We start from the raw sequence: 17,612 nt of genomic DNA on the forward strand, positions 1-17,612 counted from the left end.
AAAAATGGGCTCGGTGCAGTGGCTCACACCTGTAATCCCAGCACTTTGGGAGCCGAGGTGGAGGGATCACGTGAGGTCAGGAGTTCAAGACCAGCCTGGCCAGCATGGTAAAACCCCATCTCTACTAAAAATACAAAAATTAGCCAGGCATGGTGGTGGGCACCTATAGTCTCAGCTACTTGGGAGGCTGAGGCAGGAGAATCGTTTGAACCCAGGAGGCAGAGGTAGCTGTGAGCGGAGATTGCACCACTGCACTCCAGCCTGGGCAACAGAGCAAGATTCGGTCTCAAAAAAAAAGAAGATTTAGAAAAGTGACAAAATAATTTGTTCCCATCTCACCAGTTTGTTTTCACTGTGTTGATGACCTCAGCTGGCATCATGGACCAAGAGGAAACAAGACAAAAACACACAGGAGAAAAAATCCTGGGACTCTTTCTTTTAGGAATACATATATGTAAATAAAATGTCTCAATGGACTGGGGAATACGTGTGGGAGGATTCTGCTTTCCAGCCTTCTCCTCCACTCCTTCATTTCCAACTTCATGTTTTCACAGAATAGAACCATATGGCCTCTGAGGCTCAGATAGACAAAGTCTGTTGCTAGCAGGAGTAAACTGAAGGCAAGGCTGCCCAGATCTATCCACCTCCCCATGAAACATCATGGATTGCACGTTCCAATAGCATTGTTCTGGTTTGCATCTTAACCTCTGAGGCTCTTAAACTATAGGAAACCTTTGTTCAGGGACAGCTACATCACTCCTATTAGCATTTTGGACCTTGGCTCCTGGATACTGTCCAGACCTCATATTGCTGAACTGTTACTTATTCAAATCTCTCTGACTTGGCATTCCACACCTATAAAGTAGCTCAATCTCAGCTTGACTCCTAGCCAAATGATGCTCCCAGTAGTATCTTTTTTGACAGAGGTTAAGGTTCATTTTATGTTATACATCCAAACATTTGATACAAATTGTGACTCATGTTTAAACTGGTTAATAAGTATCTACCACTGAAGTCAGAGAAGGAAGACAAGATTAAGAACTTAGAATGCCACTACAAAGAGATACTGATGAGTTTTTACTTTTTCTTACTCTGTTCTTTACTTCTGGACCTTTTTCCTTCTTCCTGGGAAGAAGGCATAGGTAGGCATAGTAATTGTGTCTAATGCTCTCAGTAGAAATAGCTTATTTTGCTTTTCATAAATCATAGCAACTTAAAGTCAGAAGAAAAATTAGATCTAAGGGGAGGGAAAAAATTACATATTACATAGCTCAATTTTTTTTCACAGAATTTATAAATCCTATCCACAACACACCCTCTGATATAAAAAATCATCTAATTGCTGTATAGATATGTCACATGGTAGTCCTTCCAACTATTTATCACCTCCAGTGGTAAGAAACTTACCTCTTGTTAGACAAAAGGTAGCTATGATATGCCATGGTGTGCCACCCTTTAGGGGCAGTCCTGAAAGCACACTGCAGCGATGGACCCTATAGTCAGAAATTTGATCTGAAACAGTTTGGAGTAACAACAGGAGGATATGGCCGGGCATGGTGGTTCAAGCCTGTAATTCCAGCACTTTGGGAGGTGGAGGTGGGTGGATCACCTGAAGTAAGGAGTTCAAGAAACCCCATCTCTACTAAGAATATAAAAAATTAGCCAGGTGTGGTGGAGCATGCCTATAATCCTAGCTACTCTGGAGGCTGAGGCAGGGCTTGAACCTGGAAGATGGAAGTTGCAGTGAGCGGAGATTGCGCCACTGCACTCTAGCTTGGGCAACAGAGTGAGATTCTGTCTTAAAAACAAAAACAACAGGAGAATCCAAGCAGATTTAAATAGATGGGAAACAGATGGGGTCTAATCTAAGATACCACAATAAGAAGGAGATATGATTATGAGAAACACAAAGATATGAGTTGGTAATAAAGGAGATGGGTGGGTTTACTGAGTACTGGTGTGAATCAGAGGTCAGGCACCATTTAAGTGCTTTATATTTACTAGCCATTTATTGATCATAACAATTTTGTGAAGAATATTGTCCTCATTTTACAGGTACACATACATGCAATAACTAATCCAAGGCTGTACAGCTAGTAAGTGAAAGAGCTAGGGTTTGAACCTAGGCCACTTGGTTCTAGAGCCTGAACACATGACAAGTCTAACATGTGCCAGGCATTGTTCAATCATTTAATCCTCATAATAATCCTACAAAGCAGGATCTTATAATCCTATTACTGAACAGCTAAGTAACTTGTCCAAGGTCACATAGCCAATGAGTGCTGAAGCAGGGTATTCAAACCCAGGTAGCTTGTTGTAGCTCTGATGCCCTTGCCAAATACTCTAGACCCCCTTGGTGGTACATTCCAGGGAAGTGGTGGTAGTGTCAGATATATGTGCAGAGAAAGCACATGATAAAGGTGGATACGAGAGTAGGACAGATGGCTGGGCACAGTGGTTTATGCCTGTAACCCTAGCATTTGGGGGGAGGTTGAGGCAGGAGGATTGCTTGAGGCCATGAGTTCAAGACCAGCCTGAGCAACACAGAGAGAGAGACAGAATGGAATAGGGGCCAGCCAGCTCATAAAAATATCTGGGAAAATTATGAGCTGACTGGCTGTCCAGGACACCCAGGGAATTTTCAACCCAATCCTTCTTGCTGAGGACATAGAAAAGACAAATGATCTCTAAACAGAAGGAGCCTAAACAGAAAAAATGGCCTCCCTGTAGTAGTATGTTCAGGAAGCTCCCTAGTGCAGAGAAGAGTTATCTATTAGATATGGCAGAAGATGATGTCTAGCACCCACTGGATAATAGGGAAATTGGATCTAATATAACATTTCAGTCTCTGGTTTCAGGAAGGGGTGGAAAGTTTGCAGATACCTGGATGTTTACTGTGGACATCTGGAACAGAGGTATGGTTGGGGCAAACAAAGAAAGGTCATTTAAAATTTAACCCACTGGATTCCCTTTCCAAATAGCTTTTTGTGTGTGTGTGAGCTATGTAGGTTTCATGGTACATGAAAGTACAGAAAAATGCCTGTGAATATTGAATAATAGTGCTGAATATTATTTATTTTTAGAGACAAGGTGTCCCTATGTTGCCCAGGCCAGACTCAAATTCCCGGGCTCAGGTCATCCTCTGTTTCAGCCTCCCCCAAAATACGAGGATTACAGGCATAAGCCACTGTGTCCAGCTTTATGCTGAATAGTAAGCAATGCAATTAGTTCATTTTTTTAGAAATTCATAAAATAAAGTTTTTGACTAAGGCCCAATTTGGATTCCACACTTACTTTTTTTCCTCATTCAGAGAACACCCCTCAGTGATCTAGAATAACCTCCAATGTTTAGAAAACCATGTTTGTCAGGGACGTTTGCAAGATTTTCTTTTTTAAAGAAATAGATTTCTTTCTTTTTAAAAAATTTGGAACAGAAACTCTTTCTTGAAGTTTGCAAGAATTTTTTTCTTTTGTTTTCTTTCTTTCTTTTTTTTTAAGTCCTGTGTTTTGCAAAGAATGCAATTTTTTTTTTTTTTTTTTTTTTTTTTAGAAATAGATTTCCTTCCTTCCTTCTGGAAGTTTGCAAGATTTTTTTATTTTTCTTTTTTATTTTAAGAAATAGATCTCCCTCCCTCCCTCCCTCCCTCTCAACCTTCCTTCTCCTGGAAGTCTGCAAGATTTTTTTTTTTTTTTTTTTTTTTTTTTAATAAATAGATTTCATGTTGTGGTAGGTGCCTGTAAGCTACTTGGGAAGCTGAGGAGGGAGACCCTCTTGAACCCAGGTGTCGCAGGCTGCAGTGAGCTGAGATTGCACCACTGCACCCCAGCCTGGGTGACAAGAGCAAAACTTCGTGTCAAAAATAAAATAATAATAATAATAATAATCAAAGAAATAGATTTCCTTCCTACCTCTCTCTATTTCTTGCTTTTTAATTTGGAACACAAACACTTTATTTAAACGTGTATCTTAATTTCCGTGTGGCTGGCAAAAAATAAAATAAAGGAGCGGATCGTGGCATACCATTCTTACGGACCCAGTGGTGGAACCCAACATCCAAGACTCAGTGAGCAGCCAAGCTCGGTGCCATCTCCGGGCCTCTGGCTCAGGCTCCAACGGGTGATTACATAGCCCTTGAGCACGGGGCCTTTTACTGGGCGGATGATGGAGTGGCTTGTGTCATCCATACATTCCTGTGTGCACTCTCCCTGAGAGCTGATTCTGCCCAGGAGCTTAGTGACCCTGGCCGGCTAGATGGGGACACAAGGCTGGTGTCCGTGACGGCAGTGCGGCGGCTGTTGGGCGGAGAGAAGAAATAGACTTCTTTACAAAGCAAGTAATTATTTAAAATACACACAGTAAATATTTATTGAACACCTACTATGTGCTAGGTGCTCGAACATAGTACGTTACAAATTCTTGAAAAATAGAGGTAGTAAAAAGCAACCAAACTTAATGTAGCGGGCAGGGAGAAAACAACGAGGCAAAGGCCAGCGTGAGGGCTCATCCCTGTAATGTCAGCACTTTGGGAGGCATAGGTGAGCAGATCATTCGGGCTTGGTGGTCAGCCGAGAGAGAGAGAGAGAGAGAGAGAGAGAGAGAGAGAGACAGAGAGACAGAGACAGAGAGACAGAGAGACAGAGAGAGAGAGAGACAGAGAGACAGAGAGAGAGACAGAGAGAGAGACAGAGAGAGAGAGAGAGAGAGAGAAAAGCAGGGAAGGAATGTTGCTTCACAAGCAATTGATATACTTTGGCCAAGGAAAACATTATAATGCACTTATCACTTAAGTTTAGAATATGTAGCATTTCACTTGTACCGAGAGATGCCGAATATATTTCATACATGACCAAAATAATAATGTAAGAGGCAATAAAACAAAGTGCAGGGGCTTAGGGTTCTAGATATCAGCACTTTTTACGATTAAATGCATGGTAAGAATTCCTGTACTATATACACCTAGTTTGAATTTAACAACAAATTCTTTGGGGTCTCTCTCCCCCCCACCCCCAAACATAGCTTCCCAAGGAGCAGCTGGGCTGAATTTTCTCTAGTCCAGGAAGACACGCAAGGCTACTGTGCTCTGGACATCTCGTTTTTATTTTTTTATTCTCCAGATTTCAAGACAGTGTCTGGCACTTACGATTCAACACAAGTTTGGTGCCTGGAGCGAACTGAATATGCATGTCCATCCAGTAACTGTTAACTACACGTGTTGGTCCGAGGGAGAAGGTGGAGCAACCGGATCTGCTCCATCACAGCCGGTCTCAGTGCTTTATCCAAGTCAGCAGGGTGAGGTTGGGGGATTCCAGCTTCACAAGGGAAGTTGTGCTGGAACCCTTTCTGGCGTTATTCCTCTGCAGGGACAGCATGAATTTATGAAACGTGGTCCTGTCTGCCCTAAAGCCAGGGTCTCACTGAGACGCACAGCGATGCTGGGGCGACAAATAAAGTTCGTCCTGGGCTTGCGTAGGGGACAGCGCCCTTGGGAAGCCCTTGTGGAGGCGAGGGTGATGCCCACTTCTTTGTCTTCCTCATTCTGTTTCGGTGACCCTCTCGTTCCCAGTTCCAAGCTGCCCGCTTGTTAGAGGAGTCACTGCTTACCAGGCATCTGGTTTAATAAAACACAGCCAGAGTGATTGCATGTTAAAGTGAGTAGCCAGGCACTCACAGGGCACCTATAAGGTTAATGCTAAAGGTCTGAAAATAGCCGCGTTCTAAGCTGACCAGCAATTATAATTACACAATATTTATGGCCATGCGCAGGCTTGGGTTGAAGGATTAATGGTCATTAGTGCATCCACAGCCCTATCTTCAGTGGGCACATCCGCAGATTCCACGTTTGCTCACAGCTTCTCACAGTTTCCCGTAAGTAGTGACTACCAAAGGGCGGGAGCTCCTTCTCCTGCAGTCAGAGGATGCCAGACTCTAACGGAGCAGATTCCAGTAAACTTGCTTCCTCCACGGAGCTCTGTGACTTGCGTTCAATTCTTTCCTGCGGTAGACCCAAGAACCCTCTCTTGGGGTCCGAGTCGAGGCACCCTTTTTCCAGCAACACAACCCCGGGCCGCCTCCCCATCCCCAGGTGCGGCAGACCCCGGGTCCTCCATCCTTCCGGGCAGGAAAACGGCAGCCGGCGTTCCCCGCCCGCTTCCCGCCCCCGCAGTCCGGCAGTTCGCTCCAGCCCCTCTCCATCCTCCCGATTTGCTGCTGCGCCGGGCAAATGTGCGCGCTGATTGGCCGGAGGACCGTCGTCAAGCGGGACACGCGACTCTAGGGGCGGGACCAGACGAGGGGTGACCGCCGCGCGGCGCGGACTGGGACGCCTTCATCTGTTTTCGCGGCGGCGCGGATTGCGGTTCGCGGCGCGCGCCACCGGGGAAAGAGCGGTGGGCCGAGGGGGTGGAGGTGGGGCCCGGGAAGACCTTGGGCTGTGGGCCGAGGGTGCGGAGCCGGGGAGGGGGGCGGGGGCGCGAGGTGGCGCCGGGGAGCCGGGGACATGGCGCGTCCAGACGATGAGGAGGGGGCGGCGGTGGCGGCCGGACACCCACACGCGAAAGGATACCTCCCGCTGCCGAGGGGCGCGCCCGCCGGGAAGGGGAGCCTGGAGCCGCAGAACGGGCCCAAAGCGGGTTCTCTCTCGGTGAATGGGGCCCCTCGCGACAGCCTCGCCGCCGCCTCGGGAGCCGTGGGCGGGCCTCAGACTCCGCTGGCCCCGGAAGAGGAGACCCAGGCCCGGCTGCTGCCTGCGGGCGCGGGGGCGGAGACCCCGGGGGCCGAGGGCGCCCCGCTGCCCCGGACGGCGCTCTCCCCGCGGCGCTTCGTGGTGCTCCTGATCTTCAGCCTGTACTCGCTGGTGAACGCCTTTCAGTGGATCCAGTACAGCATCATCAGCAACGTCTTCGAGGGCTTCTACGGTGTCACCTTGCTGCACATCGACTGGCTGTCCATGGTGTACATGCTGGCCTACGTGCCCCTCATCTTCCCGGCTACCTGGCTGCTGGACACCAGAGGCCTTCGGCTCACCGCCCTGCTGGGCTCCGGCCTCAACTGCCTGGGCGCCTGGATCAAGTGCGGCAGTGTGCAGCAGCATCTCTTCTGGGTCACCATGTTGGGCCAGTGCCTGTGCTCCGTGGCCCAGGTGTTCATCCTGGGCTTGCCCTCCCGCATCGCCTCAGTGTGGTTTGGGCCCAAAGAAGTGTCCACAGCTTGTGCCACCGCTGTGCTGGGCAATCAGGTAAGGACTGGAGTGGTAGGTGAAAGTTGGATCCTTCAAAGACCAGAAAAAGTCATAGGCCGTGAGAACTATGGCCTGTGTGGATGAACTGACTGCCCCAGGAGGTGTTTGTCTATGAAAGAGGAGATGAAGTCGCAGAATAGGAGGCAGTCTTGGATTGAAAAGGGTTATACGTTTCTTTGTAAGGACAGAATTTTCCAAACCACCTTGTCATCTTGCTTTGAAAATTACCTATAAAGTAATTAACTTGGCTGGGCGCGGTGGCTCACTTAGCCGGGCCTGGTCGCAGGCACCTGTAATTCCAGCTACTCAGGAGGCTGAGGCAGGAGCATCACTTGAACCTGGGAGGTGGAGGTTGCAGTGAGCGGAGAGGAGATCGCGCCTCTACGCTCCAGCTTGGTGACTGAGACTCCGTCTCAAAATAATAAGAATAATTAACTGTATTGGCTTGTATATGCTGAGCATAGAAAACCTGTCAATGCAGTAATGATCAAGACTTGGGTAGATATTATTTTTGTCACAAGTGTATTCTTTGTGAAAGGAAGGTACTGGATTCTGGGAAGACTTTTTCCATTTTGAGAGGTCATTGTGAAGAGCTCCTTTTTATTTTCACATATTAGCGGTCAGCACAGTGCCTAGCACATAAGGGACATAGAAATGACAGCTAACTAAAAGTTCTGGACTGGAGTTGGTGGCTCATGCATGTAATCTCAGCACTTTGGGTGGCTGAGGCAGGTAGATCACTTGACGCCAGGAGTTTGAGACCAGCCTGGCCAACATGGCAAAACCAAATACACAAAAATTAGCCGGGCCTGGTGCTGCATGACTGTAATCCCAGCTACTCAGGTGGCTGAGGCACAAGAATCCACATGCTTATTGCTGTATAGTAATTTCTCTTATCTAAAAGTAGAGAAGATGGAGTAGATTGAACTTTAGTTGTCTGTATGTCCAAAATAATTTATGACTGATACTTGAGTTGGTTGCATTTGCAGGTTTGGACAGAAGCTATTTTCTTAAAGTTTTTTTTTGTTTTGTTTGTTTTTGGTAGAAACGGGGTTTCTCCGTGTTGCCCAGTCTGCTCTTGCACTCCTGAGCTCAAGCTATCTGCCCACCTCTGCCTCCCAAAGTGCTGGGCTTATAGGTGTGAGCCACCACGCCCGGCCATGATTACATTATTCTTGTCACACATCTCTCAGTTTAAATTCATTTTAATATTCAATGGCATTTCTTGATCCCATTTGAGTTGCCCAGTCACTCTATTATTTATTTTACTTTAATTCTCCTTATAGTATGCATCACTGTCTCATGTTATTGTTTACATGTTTATATATTACCTATTACTCTTCTCTTACTCCCACCATTAGATTGTAAGTTTTATGAAAATAAGCATATGGTCTGAATGTACACAATTGTATCATCAGCATTTATTACTCTCCATAAAACTATGTTGAATAAGTGAAGGAGCTTCAGACTCATACAGATATCAGCCAGCTAGATAGTCTCATGGGAACTATCTCGGATACCTCATGGGAACACACCACTCAAAATTGCTTTCTACTTGCTCATTTCCCTTTATCTCTAATGCCACGGTCTTGGCTTGGGCCACCTACAGCTCTCACCTAGAGCTTGCTAACTGTCCTCCCTATCTGTAGCCCTTGCTCTCTTCTCTCTGTTCTCCACATTCATCCAGTGTGGTCTTTCACAATATGCAAATCTGTTCAGGACACATCCTTACGTCCTGCAGTGGCTTCCATTGTCGGTAGGATAAAATTTAAACACTCTAATGTGACATATGGGACCCTCCAGGTCTGTCTCCTTCGAGCCCTTCCCCTTTATCTGTCTCCACAACCCCTTTCCCCACAGACATATGCTTTCTCTGCTCTGTGTGGAACTGTCCACACTTACAGTTTCTCCCAGAGTCATGCTCTTCCCCTCCTGGCCTTGTATGTAATGTCCTCTTGGCTTGGAATATTTCTTCACTTGACAACTCCCAATTTCTTATTCAGATCTTCGCTCCTTTAGGAACTTTTTCTGAATCGCATTTCTTTTACTTCATTCTTTTTGATAGCTGAATAATATTTCTATATAAGGTGGTACTCTCTTAGCTATCCTGATCATATGTCCCAGTTTGCCTGGGATAGCCCTGGTGGTACACCTTTTGTCTAGTATAATTACTAATGAAGTCCCTTTCCTTCTGAAGAGTGTTCTAGTTTGGACAGTAAATTATGTGGTCTCCCAGTCTTGGCACTCGTTATGCCTCCATCACAGTTCTGTATTACCACACTCTCATAATTACCAGTTATAGTCTCTCTATCTAGCTTTTTGTAAGGGAGCAAATGAAGTATTTGATAAGTGTGACTGTCTCTGCCTCAGACTCCTTTCTTGGGCCCTTCTAAAAATGATATCTTCCTCCACTGAACCTTTTAATATTTTGATTTTATTTCTTGTTGTGATTATGATATTCAGCCATTTTTTAAGTTGAGGTAAAATTCACATAACATAAAACTAACCATTTTAACGTGTGCAGTTCAGTGGCATTTAGTACATTTACAGTGTTGTGCAATGGTTACTTCTTTATTTTTAGGAGGAGTTTTGTTCTTGTTGTCCAGGCTGGAGTGCAATGGCAGAATCTCAGCTCACCACAACCTCTGCCTCCCAGGTTCAAGTGATTCTCCTGGTTCGGCATCCCAATTAGCTGGGATTACACCCCACCCGGCTAATTTTGCATTTTTAGTAGAGATGGGCTTTCTCCATGTTGGTCAGACTGGTCTCGAACTCCCAACCTCTGGTGATCCACCAGCCTCGGCTTCCCGAATTGCTGGGATTACAGGCATGAGCCACTGTGTCCAGCCATAACTGTTACTTTATCTAGTGTCAAAATATTTTAATCCACCCTAAAGAAGACTCAATACCTACTAAGCAGTCACTTCCCCACCATTGCCCCCTCCCCTATCCTGTGGCAACTACTAATCTGCCTTCTCTTTCTGTGGATTGACCGGTTCTGGATATTTCATATAAATGAAATCATATAGTAGGTGACCTTTTGTGGCTGGCTTCTTTCACTTAGCTTATTTGCAAAGTTCATCCATGTCATAGCACTATATCAGTACTTCATTCCTTTTTAATAGCTGAATAGTATTTAGTTGTATGGATATACCACATTTTGTTTATCCATTTATCTGTTGATAAAATGTTTGGGTTATTTTCACCTTTTGGTTATTATGGTATTGTGAATAGGGCTGCTATGAACATTCACATATAATTATTTGTTTGAATTTCTGTTTTCAGTTTTTGGGACACATACTTAGGAGTGGAATTGCTAAGTCGTGTGGCAATTCTGTGTTAAACTTAAGAAACTGCCAAACTATTGTCTGCAGTGGCTGTACCATTTTATAGTCCCACCAGCAGTATGCAAGGGTTCCAATTTCTCCACATTTTTGCCAACACTTTTTCAATGACTTCACTGATAACAATGCCTTACTTTATTTATTGAAGAATGTTTTTTCCACTGAAAATGCACTTCTAATTTTAAATAGCTAGACAGTAGGAGAAAAAATAGGAGCCCATTTAAAAAAAAAAAGTCCACTCTTAGAATCTAAACTTATTGATTAGATATGGAATGACTCTTTTCTGCTGAAGACAATCAAATCTTTTTTTCTTTTTAAGTACTGACTTGCCAGTTTATCCGTGATAACTGATTCAGAAAGATAAGTGAACCTTGTGACTTTACTTATGAGAATATGTACATATACATATATTCTGAGAAGTTATGTCCCATGATCTGACCCATACTTCTGATTTAAAATATAACTAGTTCTCTCAATAAAACAGTATTAATTTTAAGTTTTAAACTTAAATCACCCTTTTACTGTACTGTTCTCATTCTTTTTACTTTTTATTTTTACATTATTTCTATAAATACTAAACCCCAAAAATCTCCAGTCTTGAAACCAACTTAGAGTTCTGAGGTTAGTTTGTAACTTTTAAAATATTTTGTTAAAATGTAAAAAACTTGAAATTACAAACAAATTTATAATTTTACAGTATATATCGAATTCTTTTTTAAAAAAAAAAAGTTCTGAACTGTTTTTATGTAAGTAACAAGTGTTATTTTTTTTTAATGAAACTCCTCTATAGGCCAGAAGAGGATATGTGGTATTGCCCCATTAGAAATCAATACACACTGCCGGGCGCGGTGGCTCAAGCCTGTAATCCCAGCACTTTGGGAGGCCGAGGCGGGTGGATCACGAAGTCAGGAGATCGAGACCATCCTGGTCAACATGGTGAAACCCCGTCTCTACGAAAAATACAAAAAATTAGCTGGGCATGGTGGCGTGTGCCTGTAATCCCTGCTACTCAGGAGGCTGAGGCAGGAGAATTGCCTGAACCCAGGAGGCGGAGGTTGCGGTGAGCCGAGATCGCGCCATTGCACTCCAGCCTGGGTAACAAGAGCGAAACTCCGTCTCAAAAAAAAAAAAAAAAAAAAGAAATCAATACACATTACATTTTATTATGCTGGTACTTCGACTATTTCAAAGTAGTCATTTGGTAGGATCACATCACCTCTTTCTGATACGTCGTCTTTCTCTTTCTGGAAGTGAACAACCTCCGTTAATTTTTCAAGCTGCTGTTCTTGCCTTCTGCATCGCTGCTGTGCGGTCTTGAGCTTTTTTCTGAGTTTTTCAACTTGCTGTGCTAGCTGATGAATCCTTTTCCGCTGGTGCACTGTATCCTCCACAGTGTAGTGTGGTCACAGAAAACCGAGGGATTAACAGGGGTCTGAAGAGGTGGCATTACTAATCCAACAGGAGCATCAACCTGGGAAACAGGAAGCGGTAAAGGAGGTGGGCGAAGCTGTTCTTGTGGCTCCAGAAGATCATCTTTCTTGTCCTGCGGCTCAGTACAAAGAAATACTGTGGGCACCGCGTTCTCTTTCCGTAACTTCTTGTTGCACTCCCTCTTAAAGCAGTCTGGAGTAAAGTGCTCGCAGCAAATACTGCTATACTTGGTGGGTTTACAGGTTTTTCTCCTGACGGCTGCCTCCCATTCTTTACAGCGACTGGGTCAAGTAAGAGGAAACTTGTGGAAAGAAACGGGCTTGTCCTTGAAGCAGCGGTTCTCGCGGCCGTGGGCGGAGCAGGACCGCACGTATCCTTCCGGCCCTCGGCACTTCACTTCCGCAGCCGCAGGAGGCAGGGGAAGCTGCTTTCAGTGTCGCCGCGCTCAGTTGGACACCCTCGTTTCTTTTGTAGCTTTGGCCAACAGTTACAGTGATGGTGGCCTCCCTCGGGTGTGACTAGTGTGCTCGTTTTGTGGTTTGCAGTAGCAGAAGGACCACAGCCGTCGCCCGTCTCCCATCTCCAAGATGGCGGAGGCAGCTTCAACCTCACCTCTCACGAGGGCTGCTGGTCCCACTCGCCAGCACTTCTCTATTGCTATTATTATAATAGTCATGCTACCTGGTGTGGAGTGGTATCTTATTATGGATTTGATTTGAGCATGTTTTAAAATGCTTATTGGCCATATGTATATCTTTGGAGAAATGTCTCTTCAGGTCTTTTGCCCATTTTTAAATTGGGATATTTGCTTTTTTTGTTGAATTGTAAGAGTTCTTTATATATTCTGGAAGCTCTATCCTTAGCAGATATATGATTTACAAATATTTTCTCTCATTCTGTAGGTCATCTTAGCCTTATTTTGTATATTCTTATTCCCCTTTCTTTTGTAAGCATCTACAGGGCAGGGACTGTATATCACACAGCTTTATAGCAGCATCGCTCAGATAGTAGGAATTCGGTAAATGTTTTTTGAATAGGAAAGATATTGGTCAGCAATTTCCCTTTAACAATACGATTGTAACAAAGACATTAGAACATAGTAATTTACTAAGCTCCTTAATAAACCCTAGCTGTCCTCTTCATATTCTGTTAATTGCCAGCATTTACTTTCTTCTCTAACGATAATAGCTATTAACAGGACTATGTGTTTTACAGCTTGGAACTGCAGTTGGCTTTTTGCTACCACCAGTTTTAGTACCCAACACACAGAATGACACAAATCTCCTGGCTTGTAATATCAGCACCATGTTTTATGGGACATCAGCTGTTGCCACACTTTTATTTATTTTAACAGCAATTGGTAAGTGAATTATTTTCCCTAAAGCTTAAATGAATGCATGATAGAAATTTGAGGATAACTAACTCTGGAAATTTTTGTTGATAATATCTCAAGTGTCATGTGCTTGTTTCATTCTTGCTCAGGTAATGAATGCTACAACCCTAGGGATATGTTACGGCCTACACATCTGTTTTTACATCGTAATGGGTTTCAAGACTAATTCATTTATCTGTCTACTAACTTTTCCTCTTCCTAACTGTTGGTTTCAAACATATTACCTGCCTCGTCTTCCCATATTTGCTTACATGGTCTGCATCTTAAGCCTACCTAGCCAGGAACAAGTTCTTATCATGCTTTGATGTTATGCACGCAGGCCGTGGTCTTTCTTGTAATGCTAAATTCTCCCAAGGATTTCCAATTTAACAGTTAACTGGATCTGAAAATGTTGACTAGTGAATGGTCCTGGGCAGCAGCAAGCTGTTCAGCAGAATTTCAAACTGTGGCAACTATCTACTTGTTAGGCCACTCCAGCACAACACGGCTGCCACCATTCGTCACCGAGTCCTCTCGTCTGGGCCTGTCTTTTGAAGCAGTCAGTCAAAATCAGCTGCAAGCAGCCATCATCAGTTTGGAAGAAGCTTTGGGAAGGTCTGCTTTTTAAAGTTTATTTTTAATGGGAAACTTTTGATTTCAGGGAAAAGGATAGGTAAGGTTTATGTAAGTAATATAGCTGCTAGCATAACTATAATATTCCCTTTTAGGCACTCATATTTATTTGAAATTTGAAATTTATTTGAAAAGGAAAAGAACTAATAAAGTTGAAAGGCCATCTTTTAATCAAATTTATAATTTCATTATAGCTGGAGTTAAATTTGCATATTAGTTTCTATAATGGCTATAATAGTAATAGAAAATTCATATCTTATGATCTCCAGATATAAAATCCTTAGTTTTCAAAGAAATGAATGCTGAAGATTCTAGAGTGTTTGAATAGAAGCTGCCTTGGTAGATAAACTGCAGGATCCAGGTATAGGAAGCTCAGCCCACATACTTAATTTTCCTTACTATAAGGAGCAGAATGTTCTCTTGGTAACATAAAAAATATTCTGACATGTCTAATTCACTTATTGTTTGTTGTTTTCAGTTAGTTAGGGAGTGGCATATTTGTGATATGCAGACTACTAAAAAGTACACATTCTTCCTATCCTATTTTAGCAGTTTAGCAAAGTTATAAAAAAAATATGTATTGTTTAAAAAAAAAAAAAAAACCCAAATTTTTAAGTCTGCTTTTCGGGTAGCCATGTTTGATGTTCTAGATGAAATAGGAATTACATTTTGTATAAATGGAGCTTCCATTAGCAATAGGGTTTTCTTTTTTTTTTTTTTGAGACAGAGTCTTGTGCTATTACCCAGAATAGGAAAAATGGCATTGAAAGAAGGGCACTTTGTGGACTTTTGCTTGGAAGACTCTAATTTTAATTTTATGATCCCAAACGTATAAAAGCAAAATAATACACAGTTGTGATCTGAAAGTCTTAAGTTGAAAATTGTGACATTTAAATAGAACATGTACTTGTTTCCCTCATTCCCAAATATTTGCTATTGAGGAAACTGGATTATTTACAAAATCCTTATCAATTTTAAGTTTCTTAATTACTAAAAGGTGATTTTACTTCATTCTAAATTCTACCCATAGTTACTTTGGAAGTCCTACCAAATTCTTATAAAATAATTTAATTTTTTCAGCAATGTGACACCTACTAAATTGATTCTCAGCAGTCAACTTAAAATATTGTCTCAAAGGTTCATGCCAAGTAACTGTTCCTCTCCCTCATGGAGCTTATATTGAGTATAAGCCATCTAGTGTCCAGGAATTAACCCAAGCCTTCCACTGAAATTCACACTAATTCCTGCTTCCTATTAGGAGAACTCTATTATAGCCTCAAACATTTGGTTTGTTGGTATGTGCCAAACATGTTTGGAGGCTTATTACAGCTTATTACATGCTGTTTCTCATTTACTGCTCATGACTCTATCAGGAAGGTCCCAATATTCCCATTTTATAGATGAGGAAACTGAGGCACAGAATTTAGTTAAATCTAATTTGTCCAAGGTCACAGTTAGTAAACACTGAAGGTCAGATTTAAGCCTAGACAATCTAACTCCATATATAAAAGTTATAGATAAAAATGTGTTATTTTAGTTTTTACTGAGGCTTATTTTTTGTTTGAATTCAGATTCTTGCATAAATTGTAATGCTGTTGTATTTAAAAGCTATTCTTGTGCAGCAGAGCAGTAAATTGTGTCATTTAACTCATGTGTCAATTAAAATAATTTTCTGATTCACCAAAATAAGTGGATGACAGAAGCCAAAAGTAATCACAATAAAAATATTTAATAGCAATGTACTTAAACACGTAAGTGTATAACGTGTGCATAATTTTACTTTTGATTCTTTTTTAAGAAATGGGGTCTTGCTCTGTCACCCAGGCTGGAGTGCAGTGGCACGATCTCAGCTCACTGCACCATCGACCTCCTGGCCAGGCTCAAGCAATCTAACTACCTCAGTCCTCTGAGTAGCTGGGACTACAGGTGTGTGCCACCATGCCTGGCTAATTTTTATATTTTTTGTAGGCAGGGTTTCACCATGCTGTCCAGGCTGCTCCTAGCCTGCCTTGGACTCCCAAAGTGCTGAAATTACAGGAATGAGCTACCACACCCAGCTGTTTTTTGTTTGTTTGTTTGTTTGTTTGTTTAAGGCAGAGTCTTGCTGTTGTTGCCCAGGCTGGAGTACATTGGCGTGATCTCAGCTCACCGCAACCTCTGCCTCCCAGGTTCAAGGGATTCTCCTGCTTCAGCCTTACAAGTAGCTGGAATTAAAGGCATACACCACCATACCTGGCTAATTTTATGTTTTTAGTAGAGATGGGGTTTCACCATGTTGGTCATGCTGGTCTTGAACTCCTGACCTCAGGTGATCCACCTGCCTCGGTCTCCCAAAGTACTGGGATTACAGGCATGAGCCACCACACCCAGCTGCTTATGATTCCTTTTTATTTTTGAGATGGAGTTTTGCTCTTGTTGCCCAGGCTGGAGTGCAACGGTGCAATCTCAGCTCACTGCAACCTCCGCCTCCCAGGTTCAAGTGATTCTCCTGCCTCAGCCTCCTGGGTAGCTGGGATTACAGGCATGCACTACCACTTGAGTCTTAATTCAACCTATCTAAACATGGGCTGCAAACCTTTAACAGAAATACATTTAACTTAGTCTGTAAGAATTTCAAGCTCCTGAGGCAATCTCTGATTTTTTAAAATAAATATTCCTCAAAAAAGGCAATATATTTTGTGTTGCACTTGATAATTACAGAATTATTTTACATATATTGTATCATGTAATCCTCAAACAGCTTGTTATTGTTATTTCCATTTTATGAATGAGAAAGCTATAAAGGTGGGGAACAGGAATTTACTTCCTCAAAGTCATACAATGAGCTGAGGCAGAGCCAGGGTTTAAACATTTATTTCTTATAATAATGTAATATACGTAATATATGCCTGAATCACACAGGGACGAATAATGAAATTTTTAAAATGTTAAAATCTGATCTTAAAAAGTAAAAGTGATCCTAAACAGCCGTAGACTTGCTATATAGGAGGAAAAGTTTGAATGTGTTGCTCAAGAATATTTTGGCTGCTTTTTATGACTAATGCCAGAATGGAGATAACTGCTTCAAATAATCAATTGTTTAATTGGTGCAAATTTTTGGTTGGGAGAAGAGAAAACAGTAGAATGCTGTTATTTTTCTGTTTCAGAGGAGAAAGAAAAAGCCATATTTCATTCTTTGAAAGTGACATTTGGGAATAAACAAGGTTATAGGTCCATGGCTTTTTGTTCCTCTTTCTTCAAGTAGACTTAAATCCGACTTTACTACAACATGTAGCTAGTAAATACAGGATTGATTTTTGCCAAAAGATAGTTTGACTCCCTGAAACTAAAGGAAAACTCTTGTATTTAAAAAATAAATCTATTGAATTTAAAGACTGGTAAGAAGTATTTTCTTTTCTTTTCTTTTCTTTCTTTTTTTTTTTTTTGAGAAAGTTTCTCTTTTGTTTTCTTTCTTTCTTTTTGTTTATTTATTTCATTTATTTATTTATTGACAGTTTTACTCTGTTGCCCAGGCTGGAGTGCAGTGGCATGACCTCAGCTCATGGCAACCTTTGCCTCCTGGGTTCAAGCAGTTCTCCTGCCTCAGCCTCCTGA

At 42.5% G+C, this 17,612-nt stretch overlaps 2 protein-coding genes and 1 pseudogene across 8 annotated transcripts in view; 2 read left to right on the top strand and 1 right to left on the bottom strand.

The window, feature by feature from the left end:
- TATDN3 (TatD DNase domain containing 3) overlaps positions 1-5,966 on the top strand; it is a 59,451-nt gene extending 53,485 nt beyond the window's left edge. For all 7 annotated transcript variants that reach the window (XM_074385166.1, XM_074385167.1, XM_074385161.1 and 4 more), the window contains one exon: positions 5,116-5,966. The gene's annotated coding sequence lies outside the window, so the exon portion shown is untranslated. The remainder of the gene's footprint in view (positions 1-5,115) is intronic.
- Positions 5,967-6,317: 351 nt separating this feature from the next.
- Positions 6,318-17,612, top strand: part of FLVCR1 (FLVCR choline and heme transporter 1) — a 39,719-nt gene continuing 28,424 nt past the window's right edge. Inside the window, exons 1-2 of the mRNA XM_003930465.4 lie at positions 6,318-7,235; positions 13,229-13,373. Of these exons, the coding sequence (XP_003930514.2) occupies positions 6,498-7,235; positions 13,229-13,373 (883 nt within the window). The 5' untranslated portion in view covers positions 6,318-6,497. The remainder of the gene's footprint in view (positions 7,236-13,228; positions 13,374-17,612) is intronic.
- On the bottom strand, positions 11,717-12,689 carry LOC120361577 (THAP domain-containing protein 1 pseudogene; annotated as a pseudogene).

Source organism: Saimiri boliviensis, chromosome 14 (genome assembly GCF_048565385.1).
Source record: "Saimiri boliviensis isolate mSaiBol1 chromosome 14, mSaiBol1.pri, whole genome shotgun sequence".
Taxonomy (NCBI): domain Eukaryota; kingdom Metazoa; phylum Chordata; class Mammalia; order Primates; family Cebidae; genus Saimiri; species Saimiri boliviensis.